At 36.9% G+C, this 27216-nt stretch overlaps 1 protein-coding gene and 1 long non-coding RNA gene across 3 annotated transcripts; both read left to right on the top strand.

Moving 5' to 3' along the window:
* The first annotated feature begins 2690 nt into the window (after positions 1 to 2690).
* On the top strand, positions 2691 to 14097 carry LOC141783585 (COUP transcription factor 2-like). 2 transcript variants are annotated; one of them, XM_074660974.1, is made up of 3 exons: positions 2691 to 4784; positions 8622 to 9146; positions 11537 to 14097. In XM_074660974.1, the coding sequence occupies exons 1-3, from the start codon at positions 4292 to 4294 to the stop codon at positions 11809 to 11811; spliced, it is 1293 nt and encodes a 430-aa protein (XP_074517075.1). In that variant the 5' UTR covers positions 2691 to 4291; the 3' UTR covers positions 11812 to 14097. The 2 variants fall into 2 exon arrangements, with proteins under 2 accessions (XP_074517075.1, XP_074517083.1); XM_074660982.1 differs by having other exon boundaries at positions 2695 to 4748; positions 11537 to 14094.
* A 10895-nt stretch (positions 14098 to 24992) lies between these two features.
* On the top strand, positions 24993 to 25385 carry LOC141761941 (uncharacterized). Its single transcript, XR_012592671.1, has 2 exons — positions 24993 to 25214; positions 25300 to 25385. It is a non-coding gene; the product is annotated as an uncharacterized LOC141761941 (long non-coding RNA).
* Positions 25386 to 27216: the final 1831 nt, after the last annotated feature.

Below are 27216 nucleotides of genomic sequence, written 5' to 3'. Positions count from 1 at the left end.
TTAGAAGAAGAACATTTTGACCACCGTGCTTATGTGTCCTCTTAAGGTGGACGAGCACAGAGGCTGTCTTCGCTCCGTCTCTCCCACCTTGAGCAGACCTGTCGCACTGCTTCTGTATCTGTCCTACTGTTAAACACTTGGTGGATTTAACAGATAACCATATGGTGCTGCTGGTTGGTTAGAGGGGGTAAAGAGCTTAGACGGGAGCTGTAATTCAACGATATACTGTATGTATATGGAGCCACGTTGAAGCCTTTAAAAAAATAGCCTGCAGATCTCTGAGCAGCGAGCCAGCCGCTGCCTCCCACTGTGCTGTAAACAGTCACATCCTGGTGGTTTTTGCACACACAGCAGGTCTCTCCTGGCCATACTCTCCCTCAATTTGTCCCCAATTAGCTAGCTTTCAGCTCCCCATGTGTGATAAGTCTTAAAGGGCACCAGATCACCAAAAACAGGGGGGGGATTTATCATCTTTAAACCCCCAAATCTGTGATTAATGTTAACTGGACTTGTCACTAGAGAGTTCAGTGAATTAAACATGGAGGAATGCATCATCCCCATCCAGCGTGGTAAACACTTTAGCCTTGACCTTCCACTGCTGATTGGTTTTGGACGACAGCCGTGTGTTTTGTTAGCAGGCAGAGCAGAGCTCTGTTTTGTGTGTGTGTGAGCAGTCACTGGATGACTGCAGAGCTGGCCGTCTGGAAGGACGTGACGGCACACTCGGCCTCGGGACCCATGGAGCATGAGTCAACCAGTGAAACGGCCATGCAGACATTTTCACATGGCGATGACTTGCTTCCAAGAGCCTCTGTGAACATCAAGAAAATTGAATCTCTGAATCCAAAAAAAATGGACAGGAATCAGTAACGCTGGTGCACAAACACATCAGGAGCTAAAAGTAGCACAGCGTGTGGAGACACAGATGGCACCGCTAGGGACTAAAGGACAACACTGGACGTATGACGTTAGTGCAAAAAGGTGTTCTTTAGGTGCAATCACGCATTGTGACATACATCTGTAAAATGGTGCAGCTGTTTATATTATGAAACTGGATTATGGATGAGATCACACTAATATTTAGATTTTATATTGATTGCATGACACGTGGCGATGCAAAACACTGATTATTTTTAGCCTTTGTGTTTGTATGTGAATCCAGTATATTTGGGGATTATCAGAATATTGAACTATGATCTATAGTAGATGTAAAACAATAACACAATATCCTGCAGTAGGAGTTATTTGTAAAATTATAATTAAGTAGATGTAAAATCAATTTCAAGTGGAATTAATAACTTTCACATTTACTAAAAAAATTATATAATTTTTTTTGTATCTTTTTTCATCTTCACATCGTTAAATGTGATTTGTTACGTGCAAATCAAAAAGTGGAATATGTTCTGATTACATCCTTGAGATAATAATAATAAAAAAATTCAAACGCATTAATCAGACAAACAGAGAAAATTATATAATGTCTTAAAGCAGCAGTGGGTAGAAATAGAGCAAATATCATTAAAAAAAGTTATTTTTATAAAACAGTCACTATATCCTGACAGTAGTGCATGAGACAGGTAATCTGAAAAAAATCATGTTCCTCTGTGTCCTCCGGTGTCCTCCGGTACTCCTAATGGCATCTGCAAGATTTCACAGACCGGAGCAAAACTACCAATCAGAGCCGAGCTGGAGCCTTGCCGTCTATGAGCAGCTGTCAATCACTCATGAACTCTGATGAAACGGTCAAACTAGGCAGCGCTGATGAAATATGAATCAATATTCTGTTACTGTAATGCCTATTTCTCACCTTAAATGTTTTCAGAAACATCTTGTAGTGTACTGTTTAGCTGGAAATGAGAAAAAGTTTGTGACCCGGCAGCCATGTTGGGATTAGTTGAGGAAATACCATGCACCGCCCACCAGCCAGAGCACAGCCAATGGGAACGCTCTCTCTCTCTGAAATGACCTGTGACTGGTCAAAGTCTCCCGTCACGGGCTAGATTTTTTAAAGCCTGAAACTAGAGCCATGAGGAGATGCAGAAGTCTAGTTTTCTCTCAGAACACTTTAATTACAATATGCTAAAAGGTTATTATGGAATTTTTGCCCAATGATGCCAGAAATATACTGCCTACTGCAGGTTTAATCAGACAAATCAGTAAACCATGATATTTCTCCCCTCTTAACTAACAGGTCAATATGAGTGCATGGCTTCACATTTGGTCAGTTTATGATGCAACATTTTCACACATTTCTAAAAAAAAAATGTAAAACACACATTTAAAAAACATGCTACATATACAGTATGTCTGATGAACACTTTAAATAACATGCATGCTTATTAGAAATAGTAGTAGATTTATCTCCTCCTATAGTAGGCTATACGGTCATTTTTCCTGTGTAATTTACAGATGACACTAGGTGGCATCAAATTACTGCATTTAGGATCTGCTGCTCCTCTGTCTGCTGCTCTCCTCATGTGAGGCTAATAATAAAGTGTGAGCTAAAGTAGGAGTCTCCTTATATTTCAGACAATGGTCTGACAGAATCATTGCAGATATTGGAGTCGAGCAGATGCAACACACAAACACTTATAACCAGTGGCGGCTGGTGGAAGTTTTTCTTGGTGGGGCTGTGCCACATCCAATCAATTTCAGCAAACATCCCGGTATGATTTAATGCAAAAAAGTGAAGGTATCAAAAAATTACTACTTGAAGTTAAATAATTAACAATTATTTTATTCCAACAGGAAGAGTAAATAATGCTTTGAAAAACACAACAGTATAAAATGTACTCAGTGGTGGAATGTAACTAAGTACTTAAATACAATTTTGAGGTACTTCTACTTTACTTGAGTATTTCCATGTCCTGCTACTCTCTACTTCTACTCAACTACATCTCAGAGGGAAATATTAGACTTTTTACTCCACTCCATTTAAATGGAATGGAATGGAACTACATTTGGAATGGAATGGAACTACATTTATCTGACAACTTTACAGATTCAGATTATTAATACAAAATATAATCACATTACAATCAAATTACACATATTACATGGTGCATTCCATATTTAAAACACACATATATTGACAATTTGTCTAATTTGTATTTTTATTATTATTAGTAGTATTAGTAGTAGTAATGTTTTTTTGTGTGTGACTCAGAGAGGGCGAGGAGACAACCAGAGAAGATAAGCTAAGAAACCACACTCAGTAGAGTAGTATATATGCTATCATTAGAAAATGCTGCTGATCCCAGACCAGCATCTTCCTCGTGTTATAGCTCCTCCTCCAAACACTGACGTCACCGAGTCACAGCCGGTGACGCGGTGACGCACCACTCTCTTCTCTTCGTCCCGGAGCAAAGCATCATCAAAATCACCATCCATCACCTCCTCTCTCTCTCTCCTCTCTCTGTTGTCTTTTTAATGTAACTTGTGACTGATCTGGAGAGCAGGGAGCGTCTGGAAAGCCTGGTCTCCATCCTGGACTCCATCACTGAGGACGGATCTGATCTGCTCGGTTTCTCTGCTTAAAGCTGGACAAGAAAAGGATCAGACTGTATATCTTTTTGTTTTGGGAGGAGGATAACATTTGCTTTCCTCCGTGGATTTTTTTAAAGCACAGCGCTGTGTTGTCTTTATATGGATGTTATATTATCTCGGTTGTGGATTTCTCCAGCGCGCCTCTGAGCTGTTTGTTCTGCAGCTTCTCTACTTGTGAAGTCGCGCGTTTATTATAATTAGATTATTCTTATGTGCTCTATCCATATTTTTTGGGCGCAACTTGTATTTAATGTGTCAAACAATGACGCAGGTTTATTGAATGTGTTGTTAGTAATTCATGAGGACAAATAGTGTAGAAAGGATCAGATTGTATTTTTTTTTTGTTTTGGAAGAGGATAACATTTTGCTTCGCATCGTGGATTTTTTTTAAGCTTAGCGCTGTGTTGTCTTTATATGGATGTTATTATTATCTCGATGTGAATGAAGCTTTTCTTTTTTGTTTGTTTTTCCAGCGCGTCTGAAGCTGTTTATCTGGCTGCTTCTCTGTAATAATAATATTATATAATTATATTATTTTATATGAGCTCTATTCATATTTTTCCTTTGGCGTAACTTGTTTTTTTTATTTTAAAATTAAATTATTTTTTTTTATTATTGAATGTGTAGTTTAGTAATTCAAGAGGACAAAAAATAGTGTTGCGTTAATTATTGCGTAAAAAAAAAAAAGAAAAAGAGGAAAAGTTGTGCGCGAAAAAGTTTGGGAGACTATATATATATATCGATTATGGCGATGGTGGCGTGGAGAAACACTGAGGGCGTCGGGGACACCCAGGGGACACTGTCCTCCTCCTCGGTCTCATCTCTGTCTCTGCCTGTGGAGCTGTCTGGACACATGAACCCACAGTCCTCTCTGGAGATACCTCCAGTAACACCAGCACCACCACCCAATGCATCCACCACCAACACCACCACATCCTCCTCCTCCTCATCTTCCTCCTCCATGGACAAACAGCAGCAGAGCCAGCACATCGAGTGCATCGTCTGCGGGGATAAATCCAGTGGAAAGCACTACGGACAGTTCACGTGTGAAGGATGTAAGAGCTTCTTTAAACGCTCGGTGAGAAGGAACCTGTCCTACACCTGCAGAGCCAACAGGACCTGTCCGGTGGACCAGCACCACCGCAACCAGTGCCAGTACTGTCGCCTCAAGAAGTGCCTCAAAGTCGGCATGAGGAGGGAAGGTACGGCCTGCAGGCGTCCTCCTGTTGTTGATATCGGTATTATCACATCGTCTTATATCCAAGCACCACTACACGGTTTAGGACACTCATACATACATAATGCATGCTCTCGTTATTTATCAACATTATTTTATTTGACCACATGATCACCATGCTTGTGTATAGTAATCAGAATCAGAATCAGAATCAGAGTGATTATAAAGCCTATAGCCTATAATAATCACTCAGTTGTGATGCCTTTTGTCCTCTCCATGATATATATTTTTTCCATTCATATCCTCTTTCATGCTAGTCTACATATATATACCCATCCTACTACATGGTTTAGGACACTCACATACATGCATGCTCTATCAACATTATTTTCTTTGACCACATGACCACCATGCTTGACCTATAATAGCCTATAATAATCACTCAGTTGTGATGCCTTTGTCTTCTCCATGATATATTTTTTTCCACCCATGCATATATACTCTTTATCTCAGATAGGCTGCTAGCCTCATATACCCATCCTACTACATGGTTTAGGACACTCACATCATACATGCATGCTTTCTTTATTAGTCAACATTATTTTCTTTGACCACATGACCACCATGCTTTTGGATAGCTCAGCTATAATGTCAAATAATCACTCAGTTGCCTTTTTCCTCTCCATGATATATATTTTTTTCCATTCATATACTCTTTATCTCAGATAGGCTACTAGCCTCCATGCTAGTTTACATATACACATCCTACTACATGGTTTAGGACACTCACATACATAGATACATGCTCTCTATATTTATCAACATTATTTGACCACATGACCACCATGCTTGTGTATAATCCTATAGCTATAATGTCAAATAATCAGTCAGCTGTGCTGCCTTTGTCCTCTCCATGATATATATTTTTTCCATTCATATACTCTTTAACTCAGATATAGGCTACTATCTTCCATGCTAGTCTACATATACCCATCCTACTACATGGTTTAGGACACTCACTCACATACATAATACTCTCTATATTTATCAACATTATTTTCTTTGACCACATGTCCACCATGCTTCTGTGTAGCCTATAATAGCCTATTATCTCAAATAATCACTCAGTTGTGTTGCCTTTGTCCTCTCCATGATATATTTTTTTCCACCCATGCATATCCTCTAGTTATCTCAGATAAGCTACTAGCCTCCATGCTAGCCTACATATACCCATCCTACTGTAGAGATTAGTGCTGCAGCTCCTAGCATCCTGCAGCATGTTTAGCAGCCCAGATATGGAGCTGTTGTTGTTGTTGTTGTGCGCTCTTCTCTTTCTATGCGTCCTACATGCTCCATTGTGCGCCTCAAACAGCCCGGAGCTGCTTTAAATGTCATATGTTTAAATTCGACAGTAATTTTAGTTAAATTTTAAAAAATGTTTCTTTTGTTGCCATCAAGTGCGTCATGTTTTTAGTAGATTATGGACTGGTGCTTATGCGTGCGTATTCACTGTACTGTGTGAAAGTGAGTATAGAAGCGAAGTTACTCGCCAGAAAAGTATTTTAATATTAGATGAGTTCAAACACAACAGTTTTTTTAGGCCTTTAATTTAAACTATTTGAAATAAATAATGCAGAAAATTACAGAAAAACAAACATTAGGCTAGCTGTAGGTCGTGGCCTTGAATTATAGATAGATATATGAACTTTATTGATCCCAAATTGGGAAATTGTTGTGTTAGGTTGGTTATCCAAGAATGCACAGGAACAGTACATAAGATGTACATGTCAACACTAAAGAAAATAAAGAAGAATATTGGAATACACTATATATACACATTTTTTAAAATATATTTTTTATATATAATAAATTATAAATATAGAAAAACCCACTATGTACATCAGCAAGTTTGCAATAACATACTATATACATCAGCAAAGTGTGTAAGTTACAATGAGGTAGTAAATGTGCAAATGTAGCTGTGCAAAATTTAACATGTGCAAAATTATTACAGACTAAAACAGAATGGTAGATTCTATATATATATATATATATATATATATATCATGCATCTACACACACTCAGCTACACACAGTCCAATAAAGACACACACACACACACACACACACACACACACACACACACACACACACACACACAAATGTGCAGAAACACACCCATACAACATGATTAGTTATTTCTTTTTTGCATTACTCAACAAAATAGCCTACTTGTTCAACTTTTTTAATTGCATTAAATTACATTATTTATGGTGTTGTCACTCTGGTACACCAAAGACACAATAGTTAGTGTTAATTTACTGTTAAAATTAAAATGATTTCAGCTTAAAATTACTGTGTTTGATGCCCTCTTTTTTTACATTGGCCCACACTCTAACTCTCATAATCCCAAAACAATTATACTCGTGCCAATTTATAAAAATATCATTATATCTCATGCATAGTTTATTTAATAATCTTATAAATCATTTACCAAAAAGTGGTCCATATATGTTTATAATGTGTTTTGACATCTCTGTTGCTTTAAAATATCCTGCATTTAACTGTTTTCTTCTTTAAAATGTCGTCTTTGTTATATATTAATCGCCTTCTACAGTGTAAACAATTGCTGTTAATTTACTGCATGATTTCAACAGTATTAACCTGTTATTGCTAAAAACAGTGCTTTACTGTTAATACAAAAGAAAACCTGTTAAATTACGCCTATAGGCCGTTTTTTAACTGAACTATAATGCATTCTTAAAAAACAGCACTTTACTGCTGATCAACTGTCTAAAGTATCATCAGTAACAGTTTCATGCAGTATTTCTTGAATTCTGGGACCTGATCTGCACATGTGAGGCTTGTACATTGTACATGGTTGTATAATCAGTGGATTAGCTCTGTTCTTCACTCACATGTTGCTATGGTTTGCATTCTGTGCTTGTAGCCAGCTATAGACATACATTTTGGTAAAGGGTGAACAAGTCTATTATAGCCTTTTTCCTAACAAGTGCCTTTAATTGTATTTAGTGTGACTATTCCTATGTCTGTAACCTGCTAAGTTCATCTAGGCAAAACATTTTTTTTATTAAAATGTATGTAAAAAATACAACCTAAATAGTGCATTAAAAGAAATCAGTAAGATAATGTAAAAGAAAGGTGGAAAAACAGCTATATAATGTATCTTTAAACAGTAAATTAACTGTAAAATACTGTGAAATTAATAAAAAAAACAGTTCAAACTGTATTTTTCATTAACAGTACAAAGCTGTAAATTTCAGCGACAACAGTATATATATATATATAGCATGCACCTACACACACACAGCTACACACAGTCTAACAAACACACACACACACACACACACACACACACACACACACACACACACACACACACAGACACACTAATTAAATACACACCCATACAACATGATTAGTTCTTTATTTTTTGCATTACTCAACAAAATAGCCTACTTGTTCAACTTTTTAATTGCATGAAACTGCATTATTTATGGTGTTGTCACTTTGGTACACCAAAGACAATAGTTGGTGTTAATTTACTGTTGAAATTAAAAATGATTTCAGCTGAAATTACTGTTTTTCTTGCCCTCTTTTTTATATTGGCTCTCATAATTCCAAAACAATTATACTTTTTCATATTTTTTTAACATAAATATTTGAGAGACCCATGCCAATTTACAAAAAATATCATTATGCATAGCTTATTTAATAATCTTATAAATAATTTACCAAAAAGATGACACATATATGTTTATAAGGTGTTGCATTGTTTTGACATCTCCTGCATTTAACTGTTTTCTTCTTTAAATGTCATCTTTTAATTGCCTTCTATAGTTTTATTTGACATTTCTGCATGTGTTTTTCTGTGCAGCTGTGCAGAGAGGCAGACTTCCCACTCAGTCTTACCACGGCCAGTTCTCCCTGACCAACGGAGACCCTCTGCAGTGTCACTCCTACCTGTCCGGCTACATCTCTCTGCTGCTGCGAGCAGAGCCATACCCGACCTCCAGGTTCGGCTCTCAGTGCCTGCAGAGCAACAACATCATGGGCATCGAAAACATCTGCGAGCTGGCCGCCCGGATGCTGTTCAGCGCGGTGGAGTGGGCCAGAAACATCCCTTTCTTCCCGGACCTGCAGGTGACCGACCAGGTGAGCCTGCTGAGACTCACCTGGAGCGAGCTGTTCGTGCTGAACGCCGCTCAGTGCTCGATGCCGGTCCACGTCGCTCCGCTGCTGGCTGCAGCCGGACTGCACGCATCACCGATGTCTGCAGACCGAGTGGTGGCCTTCATGGACCACATCCGGGTCTTCCAGGAGCAGGTGGAGAAGCTCAAGGTGCTGCACGTGGACTCGGCGGAGTACAGCTGCATCAAGGCCGTCGTGTTGTTCACCACAGGTAAAAATTCACCTTCTCTCTGCAGACTAACAGGGCTGACATGAGTCCATCTGGTGTGATGTAGTAAATAAATAAAATTATATACAGTCAAACAACCAACAGTATGAACAAAATAACAACCTGTTTAAGTCAATTTTTTTTAAATTAAGGATGGTTGAACAATGGCTATTTAGATTTTTCTTATTTTACTTATTGAAAGGATCATTAATTAGACCTAAATATATAATATTATTAATATATATATAAAGGATGGTGGTGTGAACATTGGTGCACTGGTAGACAAAAGCTGGTTAAAACCCCCCTAAATATATTTTCACATAGATTGGTAATTGGTTTCTAGGAAAATCTTGAATTCGCTGTGTTTCACAGCATGATGTATATACATGTGTATTTTCGTGAAATGTGCAAAAATGAAAATTAAACATTAAGGTTATGTTAGGGTATGCTAAGGGTTCGCTTATGGTCTTCCTCATTTTGCATTTTGCTGTAAAAAAAAATTAGTAAGAAACGTATTACATGCAGATTTATTTATTTATTTATTTTTCTACAAAGAAAGAAATAAAATAAAATAAAATCGTGTTTCGTTTTGAAAAATCTTGTCTTCATATAATAAAAAAAAAAACAAGAACGTATTAGAAGCACATTTATTTATTTATATTTATGTATTTTTTTTCCCTACCAATTTCAATTTGATCAGAACTCTAACCTCCAGAATCATTATAAAGCCAAATAAGAAAGAAAGAAAAGAAAATACATGTTTTATTTTGAAAAGCCTCGTCTTCCTTTAACTTAAATAATTCATTTGCTACTGACTATGTGCAGTGAACTATGACCTCATACATTTTGCCAGCACTTAAAGGAACATAGTAATGTTTATCAGTTTGAAGTGTATCATTATTATTATTACTATTATAAGATTTAAAAGGCTGTAAATGAGCTTTGGTGGATGAACTAACTGCATAAAATTCCTGCTGCCCCTAAAATATAAAATACTTTGCATGAATCATACAGCAGCCTTTGCAAATGAATGAAAACAGGGCTGAGCGATTAACATTTGATGACATGTAATATATAATTTCATTGTTGCGTCACATGAAAGAGCCACCAGCAAAGTATTTTATCAAATATACTGTTGAATCTTATTGACCAGTCTGTTATTATTTAATTATTTTAAGTCCTAAATATAAAGCAGAAGTTAAAAAAATAAATTTTGCGTTAAATTATTTATCAAATCAGGACTCAAAGGAATTAAATAGGAGAATCTTTTTTTAATTGTTTAAAAAAAAAAAGAATTACAAATTTACTACAGCAAATAGATGTATTTATTTTTGTTATAGCTTTAAATGGCCACACCTTTGAATTTTGGCTTACAACTATAATTCTTACAATCTTTACTGAAATAAGTGAAACTGTGGGTCCACACTGCATACTAGTTATTTTCAGAGCCTTTTAATAGCAGTGAGAATGATGTTTGATGGCTGGGTCGTGAACAGTATCAAAAGGATGAGTAGCAGTCAAGTAAAAAATAAAAAAGGTCTCCTGTGTACATAGGTCTATTTTAGTCCCCATGAGCACATCTGAACACGTGGCCTTAAACTGGGACACAGAAACCGTTCTTTAACCCCTGCTGCCATCCGGCCTGCAGCGTTACAGTACAAACAGAGGCGTCTGCTGCGGGTAGAAAACACTACACAGTATATGTAAAGGTCTCATACAGTAACGCTCTGACAGATACATATCAATCCTTACTTCTTTAGCATCATTTTTTAGATTAGATGGGAGCAATAGCGCCATCTTTGATCTCTGATGAACAAGTTATGTCAATAACGAGGAACTATATTGTGATTTATCTTCTTAAAGTCATTGTGTTTTCTACCACACCACTGATACTGAATGCAAATTTAGAGATTTTTTACTTATTCCGTATGTTTTATATACTATATATATATATATATATATATATATATATATATATATACCTGCTTTACTATTCTGTTCCTATCTCACCCAGACAGACTTAGATCTGCTTATTATAAGATAATACATTATTTGAAACCAGCCACAAATGCTCAGCATTCTGCACCCCTGCCCGTTCCTTTAATGATCAATAGTTTCAAGTGACAAACAATAACTTTCAAGAGCAAAACCTTAATGTTTTCTGTCTGAAAATATAATTGTTTCTGATGTTTTTTTGCCTGATGATGATCATAGTTCACCAACACTACATCAACCACACATTTGTTCTGTCTGTGCTGCTGCTGTGTTGTAGTCACTGTAACACAGTTAGACGTTCATAAACGTTGATTTGGATGCCTGGTTTGAACCTCAGGTCTTGACCACTTCTTCTTCTTCTTGTTTTTTTGTCTGGCTGTCGTTCTCTCTGTCTGTAGATGCTTGTGGTCTGTCGGACATGGCGCATGTGGAGGGTCTGCAGGAGAAATCACAGTGTGCTTTAGAGGAGTATGTGAGGAGCCAGTATCCCAACCAGCCTAACAGGTTCGGGAAGCTGCTGCTCCGCTTGCCTTCCCTGCGCACCGTCTCCTCTTCTGTCATAGAGCAGCTTTTCTTTGTCCGTCTGGTGGGGAAAACCCCCATAGAAACTCTGATAAGGGACATGCTACTGTCCGGAAGCAGCTTCAACTGGCCTTACATGTCTATTCAGTAGACGGAAAAAGCTACAGTGGAGCTGATGAGGTCAAGAAAAGGTCACACACCTCAAATCAAGTCATTTCAGTGCGGCGTAAAATCTCTGTTGCTTCCGAACAAGGGGGAAAAAAAAACTGCCAGTGGAATAAGATAATTACAGGCATTTCCAATTATCTCAATTAATAATTTTCTTATGCTGTAACGACTGCCATTTCCTTGACACCAGAGGAGTGATCTTCCTTATGCTGCATTTTGTCCCTATGTGTCTACAAAGGTTCCTGAAATAAATTTTTCCAACATTAAAGGATTCGACTCCACTGGCAGATTTTTTTTACCTGTTCGAAGAGAAACAGTCATGAGATGACTGGTTATGATGGACATTTTTTTGCAGTGTGGTGACCACTCACAGTCTATGGTTTTTGGGATAACAAACAATATTTATTGGACCCTGTGTGTATATTTATCGTGCTTGTAAATTATGTTTTGGCTCCTTTTTTTAAATGTTTTACGTATTTTTGCCCCGGCCAGTCAGAAAGCTGCAGGGATTGTCTTGTGTCGATCTGTTGTTTTTATTATTTTTTTGTCATACCTTCCAGACATGGCACTTTGGACTAAAGGAACATTTCAGAAAGATTTAACACAGGTGTTTGAAACCCCAACATCATCTGACTTTATTTTGCTCAGTTGTGTACAGATTGACTGGTGAGATTAATGCTCTGTTTTAGTTACTTTGGAGTCTTATTCCATTTGCATTATCGACATACAAAGAATGAAAAGAAATTGAGCAATTTGAAAAATGCACTTCTCATGATCAGTGTTATAGGTTGCGCCAAGTAATGCATTACTCCTTTCATAGGTAATATCATTACTTTCTTATGTAAGTATTTCCTTAAGTATTTTTAGTTAATTCCGACAGCTGTAATTATTTCCACAATGCCTAATGTCTGCTCTTTTTGCCTTCAAAAACAATATTTTTTGATCAGATACTCATCATGTTTATTTCTCGTCAAAATTAGTGAATTTTGAGAAATTCAACTTTCCGTTTTTTTCTCATCTAAACTGAGAGATGATGAAAAGGCTAATTAAAGGGAAAGAAGCTGAATGTTAGATAGCTGTATGTTAATCCAATATTTTCATATTTTTCAAGGGGTTAAATGGGGTTAAAGTATTATTCTTTACTTGTTATAGGGAAAAGTAATGACATTACTTTACTGGATTAACGATTAATGCATTACTGAACACGTCCGATTCATTCATGTTTCACACTGACTTGTCTCAGAGAGATTTTAAGAGCGCTGAGGCAATGTATACTGTAACTACAGTCTCGTAATGGGAGAAATGAACTGTACACAACTCCCCCCAGCTCAAGTAACAAATCTATTTCATTATAATTGATGCATATATGAGCCCAGGCCGCTTAATGGCACAATAGACCACTGCAGGGTATTGCTGAACTGAAAGTGTGTGTGCGCGCGCGCGTGTGTGTGTGTGTGTGTGTGTGCAAGCGTCTGTGCGAGTGTGTGAGTGTGTGAATGTGTGTGTATTTGTGTTTACTTCTTTTTAACAACCACTCTGATGTACTGTGAAAGCATATTGGTTAACATATTGGTACCGTATTAAATTATAACTCAAGATTTATAAATAAAGTGTATTTGGTTTTATTTTGCCATTTCAACTCTTCTATGTTGTTTATAACTGACCCCATCCTGACCCCACTCCCTAAATGTGTGTGAGCAAGCACACAAGAGTTTGTGTAGTGACATTGAGTAAGAAAAGGAAAGCAAAGCTGAGCTTTCTGGTGTTCTGAGTCTGTTTCTGACGGTTATATTGTCATTAATCTGACTATAAACTGCTTCCTATTGACAGGCCTGTTATGTGTCTGACTTGGCCTTGTTTGAAGACCTGCTGCAGGAAAATATATAACTTTTCTCCTTCAGTTATGCTACACTTGATCAGGCCATTAACCAACTGAAATATATTTAAAATGTTGATAAAACGCACACTATTGACACTGCATGCCAGATGTATTTATTTTAATTTTAAAGCAGATGCTTACTCTTTTAACAATCATTGGGCCAAATTGATTCTTTGCATATTAATCATTAAAATGTCTAAAAAAAAGAGTGCAACAACCTAAAAACATGCAAAAAAATTATGTTTTTAATCCAGAAATACACAAACAGTGATATAATAGGAAACTATATGGTATATAACCTCCAGTTATATGCCATTAAAGTCTAATTTCACCTAAATTTAACCCGTTTTACTGCTTGCCACTAACTTAGCCTCTTAAACATGCTTTTTTTGTTATTACGTATTGTATTAATTCACTGTTAACCCTGCATGCAAGATGTATTTATTTTTAAAGCAGATGCTTACTCGTTTAACAATTATTGGATCAAATTGATTATTTGCATATTAATCACTATTTAAAATGTATAAAAAAAAGAGTGCCATAAAACATGCAAAAAATAATGTTTTTTTTATAGGGAGTAATCTAGAAATAGACACTTAACCTCTTAACAAACATGCTTTTTTTTGTTATTAAGTCTTGTAGTAATTCATAAAAATGGTTAAACTCTGCATATAAGACGGGAGAGCAGAATGAAGATGGAATTATAAGCATTTCTTGTGTTGGCAGATTGAGGAGGACAGAGAGGATTAAAGCAGCTTCTTTGCTTCTTAGTGGACAGAGAGCTAATGAGGGGCCCCTGAGTGCTCTGTCACAACAGTTTACCCTGAGGAGGATGAAGCTGGGCGCCTGGAGGCCCCTGGGTGTTCTGGGCCAAAGGGCCAACATAAAACAATGGAGCATTTTCCCACACACGTACAGGTCCAAACCAAGAAAATGCCAAGGAGTATGATGTGTAGGGTACAATGAAGAAGGGAAAACTATAGTCCAGCTCGTTGTGGACATCTCTAAACAGGAGAAATGATTCAGTGATGTTGCTCAAGTGGATTTTCATTTGCTTACCAGCTTTCTAAGATTGGTCCAAGTCATAAATGAGAAAGCACCACGTCTCTGCTGTTTTACGCATCAGTTTGGACTCAGCCAATCAGCTTTCAGGATTGAAAATGAGCAGCCAATCAGATCATTCCTAAGATCTTTTCTCTTCATTACTCATCAAATGAGGACCAACTATTCAACCTATAAGAGGCTCAAACCCACAGAATCTGAACAGATGTTCAAATACACTTAATAGCAAATTATAAAATAATTCAAAATGATATTTATCTGATAATAACACCCAAATATTTTTTTTGGTGTGAGGTGGTGGAATTAATCTTGATGCAAGAAGTCAATCTTCTGTTCTTGAACACAACACTCACTAATATTTATTATACATTATTTGAACCTTGTGATGAACACTTCTGGAAGAAATTACAGAAAACTGTGAAATTGTGTTAAAAAAACAACAAGTACAAATATTTTTACCCAACAATTTTTTCAGAAAAATAATGATTTAGGATTGAACAAGACAATAAACGACGTCATATATATATATATATATATATATACAGTATATATATATATATATATATATAGTATACTGTCCTGTGTATTTGTTTTGTTTCCCATCAGCTCTTCCGTGTTAACTGATTGGAACCAACTATTTCACCATTTTTAAGTTTTAGCTTTTTACAGCAGAGTTATTAAATAAAATCAGTCATTCAATATAATTATAGCAATTACAACTGAATTTTAAATAAATATTGTTTAGTTACTGTGGCTTAACTCATGTATGTTTATTTGTGAAATAAGTGCTGACTGCAGCTTTTTGGAGCCGTTTCAATGACTCCTGCTTTAAACCAACAATTATCACTCTAAAGTATATTTTAAATGTTAAGAAATAACTTTACAGTAATAAAATTAAAAAAATCACGATTATATATAAATACAGAAGATTTTCAAGGAAAAAAATGATTTGAGATAATTTTTTGGATCGAAGTGAATAAACGGGGAAACAAAAAACGACTCAGGTTTCCTCCCGAATATCATCAATCCGTCCTAAAATAAAATAAAATAAAAATCAACATTATTAAGTTCTTCTTTGCCTTTTGTACAGCGACAATGCAGCTTTATGAAAAACACATCCTGAATATCGTTTGTTGTTGCAGTTTAACTTTCTCTGAGAAAAGTCTCTTCACATCTTATTATATCCTCGTTTGTTTCTTTTTATTGTGTTTCTCTGGTTTGTTTCAAGGTGAATGTCTCGTTGTGGGATTCATGTCTCTTACATTAATAAGTCTTTTTTTTTTTTAAACTCGTTTTTTATTTGAGAACAAAGAACATGAGGTCATCATGGGTGTTACAATGTCAGATCACAGTACATTTTTGTAAATACATCTTAATATACACATGTCACACTTCAATCAACGGTATAAATACACAATCCATTTTTCCCCAGTACTCAATACTTTTTTTTTCCAATTTAAGCCTTAAAATAAATGTGTGTCTTTCCATACAATATGTTTAATTTACAATACCCCGCCATTGGTCTAATGTTGGAGGATCAGTCTGCAACCACTTTCGAGTTATGGCTTTCTTAATACTTGCCAATACATTAATACGTCTAATAGGGAACCTTTATAATAAATAAGCGCTGGAAATTATTTTAGAAAAGTTTCGCTTCTAAATAAACTGTTGAATCATTGTGGTAGTGGGGTTGTGGCTGAAATACTTCATTCTTTAAATATCCTATAATGTAAATATTATATATGTAATATAAAGGTTACTTATTATATAAATATTAGATAAAATATTAATTTTCATAACCGAATATATTGATACGAGTTTTACACTATTGATTGAATATTTAACATTATTTTCCAAGATTTAAGTGAAAAACCTAGTTGCACTTCAGTCCTTCAGCAACGCTTCGTCAGATCTGCTGCAGCTGTTCATCATCCAAAAATACAGCATTTTTTTTTATTTCCTTCCATTTTTATTTCATGATTTTTTTTTTCATTATTTTATCGATGTTTTGGTCTCACGTTTCTGTTGTGATAAGCAAGAAAAATCATCTTATGTCCACAATGAAACACGTTAAAATCGCATACAAACAGACACATAAAGTTTTCAATGTTTGGAATTTGGAATTTGGAATTTGGAATTATTAATTATAAAAAGTAGCTTTATTGTTTCAGAGTTCGGAAACAAGAAGCTAATAAATAATAATAATACATATTAGAGTCACTCAGGGTGTAGAGAAGAAACAAAAGCTCAATTTTACTTTATGGTATTTCATCTCGATAAACACTTTGATATTTACTAAACAGCTGAATTGTATTTGATTACACACCTTTTTAATGCGTCCTGTAGTCTTTCATTTTTATTATATACGATCCTGGATCGCTTCACATTTATTTATTTATTTATTTACCGACTGACTTATTTACTCCCTCAGGCTACTTATTGATTTGTTATTTTTTTCATTGTGATGAATATAAGAATTATAAAGTCTGTCCTGTTCAGGAAATAGTTGCATACAATAGGCCTATATACTGTGCAGTGGCTTAATTTAACACCTTTAATCAGATTATTATTTATAGACTAAAGCTAAAAGAACTACAATCCTCTTTTCTCAGAAGTTCTTTACCAAGAAGTTTTAACCACCAAACAACCTTCTTCAATATTGTAAAAGTTCACATATAGCTGTGTATAGTTGCTCTGATGTCCCAGAAATCGACTCCCTTGATTTGAATGTGGTGTTATTGTGAGTTATTTTGTACGTTCAGGAGAATAAAAAATCACTTTCATGGCTGAAATGAAGCTCCATCTGTCTGTCTGAAGCTGGCACTAAACGGACCTGCAGGCTAAAACATCTGAGAAGCAATTTCACATTTTGTGAGCGGAAAGCTGTGTTCAAAAGTAATATCTGTGGGACACATTTAACATGGAAAACCTCTTCAGATCAAAGAAAAATCTTCTTTAATCTTTTTACAGGTGATCAATAGCTCCACTTGACAATTACTAAATACATTTTTGTTAGTTAATTACATGCTGGAAATACATTACACTGTTTAGTCTTCTGTTTTTCACTCTAGTCTATCTATCTATCTATCTATCTATCTATCTATCTATCTATCTATCTATCTATCTGTCTGTCTGTCTGTCTGTCTGTCTGTCTGTCTGTCTGTCTGTCTGTCTATCTATCTATCTATCTATCTATCTATCTATCTATCTATCTATCTATCTAACTATCTATCCAAGCTGCTGGGAACAGAGAGAACCAGCTCTTTTCTTCTTCCTTTATTTCTCCTCCTTGTCCCCAAATTGCCCTTTTAATCCTGTTCCATGTGTACGACTGACATCACGCCACTCTGGCTCCCTGCTCTGATGTCTTCAAGCTGACAGTGTGAATCAAGAGGTTCCCCTGGCTCCCTCCAGTGACCTTTGACCCCCCCGGGCTGCCCTTTTCCTGACACAGGCTCAAGAGAGAAGGGGGATATGATAGTGCATGGTGAGATGGATGCATCAGGGATGATGAGCTCCACCAAAAAACTCTGATACAGTCACTTGATTTAGTGTCATTTAATGTAATTTATCTAAACTTGACTAATTAGCAATCATCTTTTAAGGAACACCGATCTCAAATGCTCTCTGGCAAAGGTTCGATTCTTCATTTCCATTGTCATTTTTTCCCTCACGTGAATAATGCACATTTACACTCAGGGAGGCTATAAGCAACGGCAAGTGCCACGCCTCAGCGCGTCCATCTGATGCTCTGTGAAAACAGTTTCTTAAAAGCAGTGAATGTGGGAGGAAGGCTGTCTGCCGAGGAGCCCCCTTCGCAAAACATTTCAGCAACCAAGGAGGAGAAAAAAAAAACCTCCGCACCAATCAACTCAAGGACTGTACAAAGAACGGTCTGTCGTTGCTAAGAGACAGATGCAGAATAACCTCCATGAGAAACCTGACCATGACCCTTCCTCCTCCTCCTCCTCCCCTCTAACAGTCTCTCCCTCTCCTACCCAATTACTACTGAACATTAAAGCCCACCTCTGTCACATTAAAGCTGAAAAGCAGGATGGTGAAGGGGGGTTTGTTTAAGAGTGGTAAGAAGCTGCACAGCAGATTTTGGATTATTCCTTAAAGCAAAAACAATTTTCTTTACACGAGAGAATGAATCTGGTTTGGGTGCAGCCAGCATGGAGGGTTGGTGGATGGGCGGAGCTTGGGGATGGATAAGGAGAGGATGGGGGGTGGGCAGAGGGAGTCTGTCAGACGAATGAGAAGATGAAGATTTGACAGAGAGGTGGCAGAGAGTTCAGCTTATACGAGGCCTGTCGATTAGTGCGTTTGTGGCTGACAGGTGGAATCCCAGGGGCGCGTCTGTCACTGCGTCTGCTGCCAGGCCAGGCCGCAACACCGCCACCACCACCACAGGAGACACCCAATGGGCGGGGATACGCTACAGACACCAAGGCACCTCATTTGCCCAGGCCCGGCAGCCCCGCCTCCCAACCAGAGCCTAGATTAAAGCTTTATTGTGCACAGAAAGCAGGGCGAAAGTCATGTTAATCCCCCACTAATACATTGCTATCAGTGATCTGTTTTTACACAGATAGATTAGATAGACAATAGATTTTGGGGCTCATGTGAAATAGTATTTTTTTGTTGCAGCAGTGCATTTGACTCTGAACAGCACAGTGCGGAGAGGGCCTCTGCGGTTGCTAAGATCCATTAAGATGCAAATCTTCCTTTTTACTGAAAAGACAACTGCGGGGCAAAAGGAAAAATCATACTGGGATGAAGAAAATAATGCCAACACTTAAATCAGACATTATGGCAAAGTCAGATGAGGCAAAAGTAGGCCACAAATTCTCTGCGGATGTAGAAAATATCAAAGAATCAAATGAAACGTCAGTCATTGTTCAGAACATACAAGATACAGTCAGATTGTCAAAGTGTAAAGTTTAAAGCAATCAGGGTTGTTTCATATCAGCAACTGTCATTACAGGCAACTGATTTAAAATGAAACTACTTTAACATAGGAAAGAAATATCTGGAATATCAGTGTTGACACACTTCCAGTATTAACTTAGTGCATGTGTACTTAAGCACAATTTTAGGCTACTGTATTTGACTTGAGTACGGTATACCCGTTTTTATGTTATTTCACATACTACTCCAGTACAACTCCGCTACATTAATCTGACAACTATAGTTACTAGTTGCTTTTCAAATTAAGATTTGACATTAAAAATACATGATAAACTTATAAAATACATAATAATACATCAGTAATAAAATACAACAATAATACAAAAGATTACATAAGCCAGTGGCTCCCAACCTTTCTGGCTTGTGACTCGTTATAATAAAACAGTGTCTGGTTGGGGCTCATTGTCATGTTTCAGATGTCTATGAGTTGTTAAGAGACATTTCCCCTCGAAGCTTCTCAAATGCGTTCATTTAAATAGCTGTTTGAGACCCAAATAAGTACAATTATCCAATAATCCTCCTAGGAAACAATAGATTAAGTATCAGAACTTTGTTTTTTCTAATTTCTGCCCTACTCCTCAGATTTATCTTATGACCCTTTGGAGGGCCCTTTGCAGAATGTTGATGAGCGGTGACCTGTTTCGGGGATCGAGTAGAAATTACCTGTATTACAGCATGATGTAATATAATCCTTCAGCATATACTTATTTACGAAATTATACCGAACATTAAAAAAAAAACAAAGACTATATCCCAGCTGGCTCTACAAGTTTGTGTCCTTCCTCTGGTGGCAATGTTACACTTGACTCAACCATACAATACACTCATTTGCCAGTTTATTAGGTACATCTAGCTAAAACTAATGCAGTCTAATACAACAGTCCTGCAATAAACCCTACATTCATTAAGGTTACGATGTTCAGTTTATGTTGAAAATCTTTTATAGTGTTCATTGTCCAGCCCATTTATATTACTGAGGGTGGACTACATTTTAGGAACATGTTTCAACACCACAAACTACATCCTCCAAAATGACCATAACATTGAATTAACACCTCTCTAAAACAGTTTCAATAAAAACTGACCATATGCAGTATAAGCTTCATGAAGGTAGGATTTATAATGTAACAAGGCTGTTATAATAGACTGCATTAGTTTTAGCTAGGTGTACCTAATAAACTGGCAACACTACAGTTTGCTGGCTCTTCTGAATGATGTTCTTAAATGCATCGATAATGCATCTAAATCTAATATAAATATAAACGTTCTTTTCTCCACTTCATCCATCTATTGTACTGTATTGCATTTTGAATTGCTCATTTCTTTAAGACTTCTTCTTGTTCTTCTTTAATGTACTTTAAGTATAGTATTTTAAAAAGTAAAGAAAAAACTAAATAGGTTAGAGCTTTTCTGTTTTTCTGTTTTTGTCTTAGACTTAGAAAAAACTTAGATTTCAGATATCTGGATGAAATGTTGAACATGAAACTATCAAATAAACATTGACAGGGGATATTTTATAAGGTAAAATTGCACAAAGAGACATGTGATATCACAAAGGATTTCTTGTCTGCTGTGTTTGCTGTTGCCAATCCCTATAGCTTTGTTCCCGACAAAGACAGAAAGACGTCGACTTCCTTCTCAGCACTTCATAATCATCAATGATTACTCATGGGTCACAGGAATATTGTCTGCGTGCTGTGACCTTTGACCTCTTGATCTCCTGACTACTGGTTGTTTGTAATCTTGCTGATCTAGGAAACTAGGTGACAGTGGATCAGAGAATCGTTGAAATTCCTCAAGTTTAGCTCGTTTTAATTCAAAAGTTGTGTTTTTCTCTCCTTTTTTTAAAGGACCACATGGTTCTGAGACATGTGCGGGTGGGGGTTGGGGCTCTGGGTACATGGAGCCCGCAAGCAGCAAGCTGACAATGTGTTGATCTGAAAGCAAAAGGTAATGAAGTGCAGCTTTGCATATTGTCAGCCTAAAACTACAGAAATCAGATACAGCTTGAATTTTCTAAAACATTAACAAGTTGGTGACAGTAAACCGCCTCAGGTGGCTGCAGCCTCGCTTTATAAATAACAAAAGACATAACACTAACTCACATGGAGACTCTTCTGAATATTGATCATAAAGGATTTCAAACAGTTCTGTTCTGAGTTTGAGTCAAAGGTTTAGATTTTCCTTCAGCTTTGATCATTTTCCTAACAAGCAGCCCACATGGTCACAGATATCATGGCTCATTCCTCCATTCACAGGAAGCCATTTGCAGCTATTCATTCTCATGTATAGACATATATACATAGACATATATACATAGACGCCGCATTGGCAGTTCAGCCCGTTGCAGCGATACATCAACATGGGCGTCATATTGGACAGGGCAAGACTGGCCTGTAACCCTATAAGTGAACGAGGGAGCTACCGTTTTTCTGGATAAAAAGCACTATAACGTCTACATTTCTCAACCGATTTCAATGAGTCGTTATTATATTAAAGGGTTTATGATCTACATGGAGTAGAAAAATAATAGCTAATAATAATAAACAACAGTTAGGATAGTTAAGCTATAATCGCTGCTAGACGCTCAGGACACGAGTGTGTACAGTATAGGCTTAAATGAACTGAATTACTTATGTGATAGAAAATAATTCAGTTATCAGAAGGATCTGTTAAAACTCACGTTTGTCAAGTATGGCTTTGGCTTATTTTCTTTGGTTAAGGTTAATACTGTACTTACCTTTTTATCCAGAAAATCAGCAGCTACCCCGTTCACTTGTATTTGTTTACAGGCCAGTCTTGCCCTGTCCAATATGGCGCCCACGTTGACGTACGATCCAGGAGTCAATGCGGCATCTATGTTTATATGTCTATGTTCTCATAGAGCATGAATCTCTCATAAAGGTTGCGATCCATCATATAGTGAGTATGGAGCCCTCATTTGGTTTAGTCAGAGTTCTATTTTATTTATCATTATTAAATTGTGTCTGAAACCTCTCATTGTGTCTGAAACCTCTCATTGGACTCAGACCTGGATTGGATGAACAAGGTGGTCTGTAAACACATAAGTGTCTTTTTATTCAGAAATCAGCAGGGACAACAATTAAAAGTCAAGCTCCTATAACTCACCATATTTTTTATTTATTTTAAAAGGCAGTATAAAATATAATGACATGCTCTTGCATTTATAAACAATCTGGATTGATCGTTTGACTGATTTGTTTATTTGAGTGTCCTGCACCATTTGGTGTCCAGCCCATATGGGCTTACAAGACACTGGCCAACAACAGCCAGGATGATCAGTCATCACATACGGTTGCACAAATTCAAAGACAGAAAGAAAGAAAATGAGAAAATGTCAGAACATTCAATTTCCCTAAAAGAACGGGTCTTATTATGATACATACAGTGTTCTTTGTCTTAGTTTCCATGCATTTTCTACAAATCTCCTCATTAACCTTCCTGTTGTCCTACTTGCCTCAAAATAACATGAATGGTTCCCTACTATGGTCTTTGCAAAAAACAATTAATGACCACTACTTTCATTGAATTACGGGTGTTTTATTCTAATTTATAGCATCTGTGGTCTTCCCGGGTCATTTTTGAGGACTACAGGTGTCATTATATGCTGCCATTAAAAAAAAAATGTAAATGGTTTTAAAACAATATTCTAACTAAACTTTTACATATACCCGTCTGTGATAATCCATCAACATTATGTTCCTTCGATAACTATAGTCAAAGTAATTAATAATTTTTTCTTTTTTCTTTTTGAATTTATCTTATGAATTTTCATCACAAACAGACAAAAAAAAAAGTAGCATCTACAGACAGATCCCCACAAACATACCAACCCCACATACAGAATATAAATTAAAAAAAAGAAAAAAAAGAAAAAGAAATAAAGAAAAAAAATGAAATAATACTACTAATAAAAAAGACATTTAAAAAAAAGTCATTTAATTTCTGCTTTTTTAAAATAAAAATTAAGCCAAAATGAGGTTTATTAACCTTAAATTCCCCCAAAAATGTAAAACTTGTGCTAATGAGTTGGAATGAAGTTGGCCAAAAAGGTGTAACACAGAATTGGGTGATGGTCAATTTTTTACCCGGGAAGACAAAAGTTGCATCGTCGATGGGAAGACAAAAGAAGGGTTAAAGACCCAACTCTATAATTATAATCTTCAGACAACCAAAACAGAGTCAGGTTCCTCAATTTAATTTTTTCAATTGATGATTCCTCACGTAACTGTACATAGGGTAATAGAACATAAAATCTGGATCTTGTACACCAAATGTAATAAGAAATAAATGGGCCACAACTGTCTGAATTATACTGTTTTATACTTTAGTCGTGTCACCTGACATGCAGGTGTGACCACCTTGATATCAGACTGTTATTTGGGTAAATGATACAGTATTTAATAGGAGGCTGGCCTCACCTCTCTGCTGCAGCTACTTCTTTAATGAGACATTTGGATTCCTAAATTCTTGTTCAGTGCAGCCTTGAGGGGAAATGTTATGGTCACTTCAGTGAGCAAAGTAAATCAACTCAAATGAGTGCAAACTGAGGTGTTAGTCTACTGAGCTGAATTATAACTGCATTACATTAGTTTACATTCATGACATTGGCTTATAGGGCTTATTTTTGGTGCTGTTGGGTTAACTTTGACAACAGCATTAATGGCAGGTATTTTTACATAAAGCAAATTACACATGAAAACCTTTAATTTTACATTTTAAAAAGTGTAAAAGCCAATAGAGGTCAGGATTATTGTCTGTCTTTGTGTTTAAAGCACATCTGGATTTTGAGTTTCTGTGTGGCCACGTTCCACTTTCCATCTCCAAGCACCAACATACTTACAATGTTTCATTTAAATACAAGTTATTCATAATATTGTCAAAAAAGTCCCTGATGTGAAACAAATGGAGGAAATAATCCCAAAAAACTACCATCAGTTTTGCATTTGGTTGCATGCAAAGCGAGTCTCTCCATTTAGATGTGTTATGTAATGGGCGGCTGTAATCTGTTATATTATAGCAGAGTAAGTGAAATGTGCTGTGCTTACATTGGTGGGCTCCAGGATTTGTTTTTATCCCACAGCCCAGAATTGTTTGTTCTCTTTAACATCTGTAAAATAGTAAAAAAAAAAATTAAAGTTAAAGTAAAACGCTGCTTACATAATGTTAAATTAACCCTTTTCAGTCTGGCTGAGGTCACAGTGGTTGTACTTTATTTTGACACAATTTTCACAATGCTGTTGCAAATAAAGGTAAAAACGCCCCGTTAAAAGTCCCTATACGAAGGGATCACATGAGGACACCTGAGGCAGGGAGGCTAAACCAAACGCTCCTCCTCTAAAAGGATCCTTCCTCCTCAGGTACAATCAATTTCACTCAATCAGAGGCCCTATATAAGCTGCCTTCCTCCTTTTGTTCATTCTTTTTGACCTACAACATGATGTCTGCGTCCCGTAAGTTAATTTACTTCTTTATTGCTTGATTTACCTGTTTATTGCACAATATCTGTTGGTGATAAGTTTGTTTCTCTCTTTGCAGAGCATAAACCACACAGACCCATAAAGGGACCGAAGCAAAGAAATTATAGAAATGTTTCTGGAATAAACTGCACTGCATGAACAGAACCTGCTGCTTACAGTTTCTCATTCTGTTGCTCATATCATTAAGTTCAGTCCGGTACATTCTCCTTAACATGCCCCAGAAATTAATTCATTAATTGGGAGAAAAAAATATAGTTTTGTTCATCCAGTGTTCTGTGCACTAGACCATCACCTTGTTCTTTTCACAAAGGCTTCTCTTGTTGGCCACGTGTGAAGGAATGCATTTCAGAGGCTTAAAAAAACAGTATATGACCTGGTTGACCCAATAGTTAGAGAATGTGGTTTGGGTTAAGATTTAAGAAAAAAACTGAATGTGTATTTGCAGCTGTGTATCGAATGACTGAAGCGTATTGTCAGAAAACCTCAGATGAATATTTCCTTTGTCAGGATGTCTTTTTTTTTTTTTTTTTTTTCCCTCCCTCAGTCCACAACTCATCTGGGATTGTGTGCTTTCCATAACTTGTGGTAAGAACAGTGACACACTGCACAGGGCATTCAGAACCACACATACGGGACGCTGCAGGGGTATTATGGAGTAATGCAATAACACAGAATATGTTAACATAATGCAGCTTAACGGTCTTTTAGATATCAGGGATGGCCAAACTGATTTTTTTTTTTTTTTTTTCTCCAATTATTTGTACTGCTTTAGTCAAACACAAACTAAAAAATGGGAAATGCTGCTGCACTTTCTGTGTTCAAGAGACTGTTTCCCAGGTGAGAAAAAAATGCGACTAAAATGTGAAAATAGGGAAAAATGCCAATGTGAAGTCTTGAGATTGCTTGGTTTGTCAGACCAAAAGTCCAAAAAAACCCAGATATTCAGTGTGCTAAGACCACTAAGAAAATAAAAATGAACTGATTATCAAAATTGTTGTCGCTTCATTTTGTTGATTGACTAATTGATTAATCAGCTATATTCTGATACGACACACAGCAAAACTTGTATGAGCTGTATGTAAGTTGAATATCTGAAAAAGTTGTGGATCATTAGAACCACATTGTATGAATTACTGTAAATATATGTGAGGCCCCTCATTAAACAGTTGAACAAACTGATGCTTTTTCTGTATTACAGTATTGAGTAATTTGCAAGATGAAGTTTGCTGAATAGAGAGTCATGGTTTTGTGTGTTACACAAGAGGGGGGAAAAAAGGCCTGCAATCCTGCAGATGGTCTGTCAGCTCCGTTCAAGCAGCCAAATACAAACCTGTGCTTCTCCTTTACCTGCATGTTGCTCTGATAATGAAATTTCCACTTCATCAAGATAAAAGTTTATGAATAAATACTTATTTTCAGAGTTGGTGAGGAGAAGTCATTTCATCCTCATCAGATTGAATCACATTCTGTCATAAATGGTTTGAACTGCCGGTGTGCTCGCTGTTCCTCTCTGCTGAGGATATTTTTGGCTCTCCGATGTGGCAAACACAGAGATGCACAGAGAAAGAGAGAGAGAGAGTGATGGCTGTCAGAGGGAGAGAGAGAGGCTCACACAACTCCCCCGGCAGGCAGTGTGTGAGATCTGGGGCCCCGGGGCCCTTTGGATGGCTCACGCTGAATGGCTGCCCTGGCGAGGTGACCAGGCTCATTGAGAACAGGTTACGAGGGGAAGGGAATGCTTTTGCTCTGCGTTTGGCCCCCTGACCCACTGTCCAACGTCTGCCTTGGCAGCTTTGAAACCCAACATATTTATTTGCAGCGCTCTGAAGGGAGAGGGCGGAGCGGCTGTCAGAATAAAGTCATCGTCCTGCTGACAGCTTCATCTGCCGTTGAAGGGCAGCTATGACAGGCGCACAATGTCGCTGCGTCGGCCAGCCCTGGGCGAAGGACTGTCATCTGTGGACACGCTGGGAAT

The sequence above is a fragment of the Sebastes fasciatus genome, chromosome 2 (genome assembly GCF_043250625.1).
Source record: "Sebastes fasciatus isolate fSebFas1 chromosome 2, fSebFas1.pri, whole genome shotgun sequence".
Taxonomy (NCBI): Eukaryota; Metazoa; Chordata; class Actinopteri; order Perciformes; family Sebastidae; genus Sebastes; species Sebastes fasciatus.
Note: the sequence above shows the minus strand (reverse complement) of the source record. Positions and strands in the feature narration are given on the sequence as shown.

Excerpts from the sequence above, each read along its gene's own strand:
- LOC141783585 (XM_074660974.1), top strand. The coding sequence starts at position 4,292 with ATGGCGATGGTGGCGTGGAGAAACACTGAGGGCGTCGGGGACACCCAG. Across the intron at positions 4,785-8,621 it reads TCCTCCTGTTGTTGATATCG|CTGTGCAGAGAGGCAGACTT; the intron begins GTATTATCACAT and ends TTTTCTGTGCAG. Across the intron at positions 9,147-11,536 it reads CGTCGTGTTGTTCACCACAG|ATGCTTGTGGTCTGTCGGAC; the intron begins GTAAAAATTCAC and ends CTCTGTCTGTAG.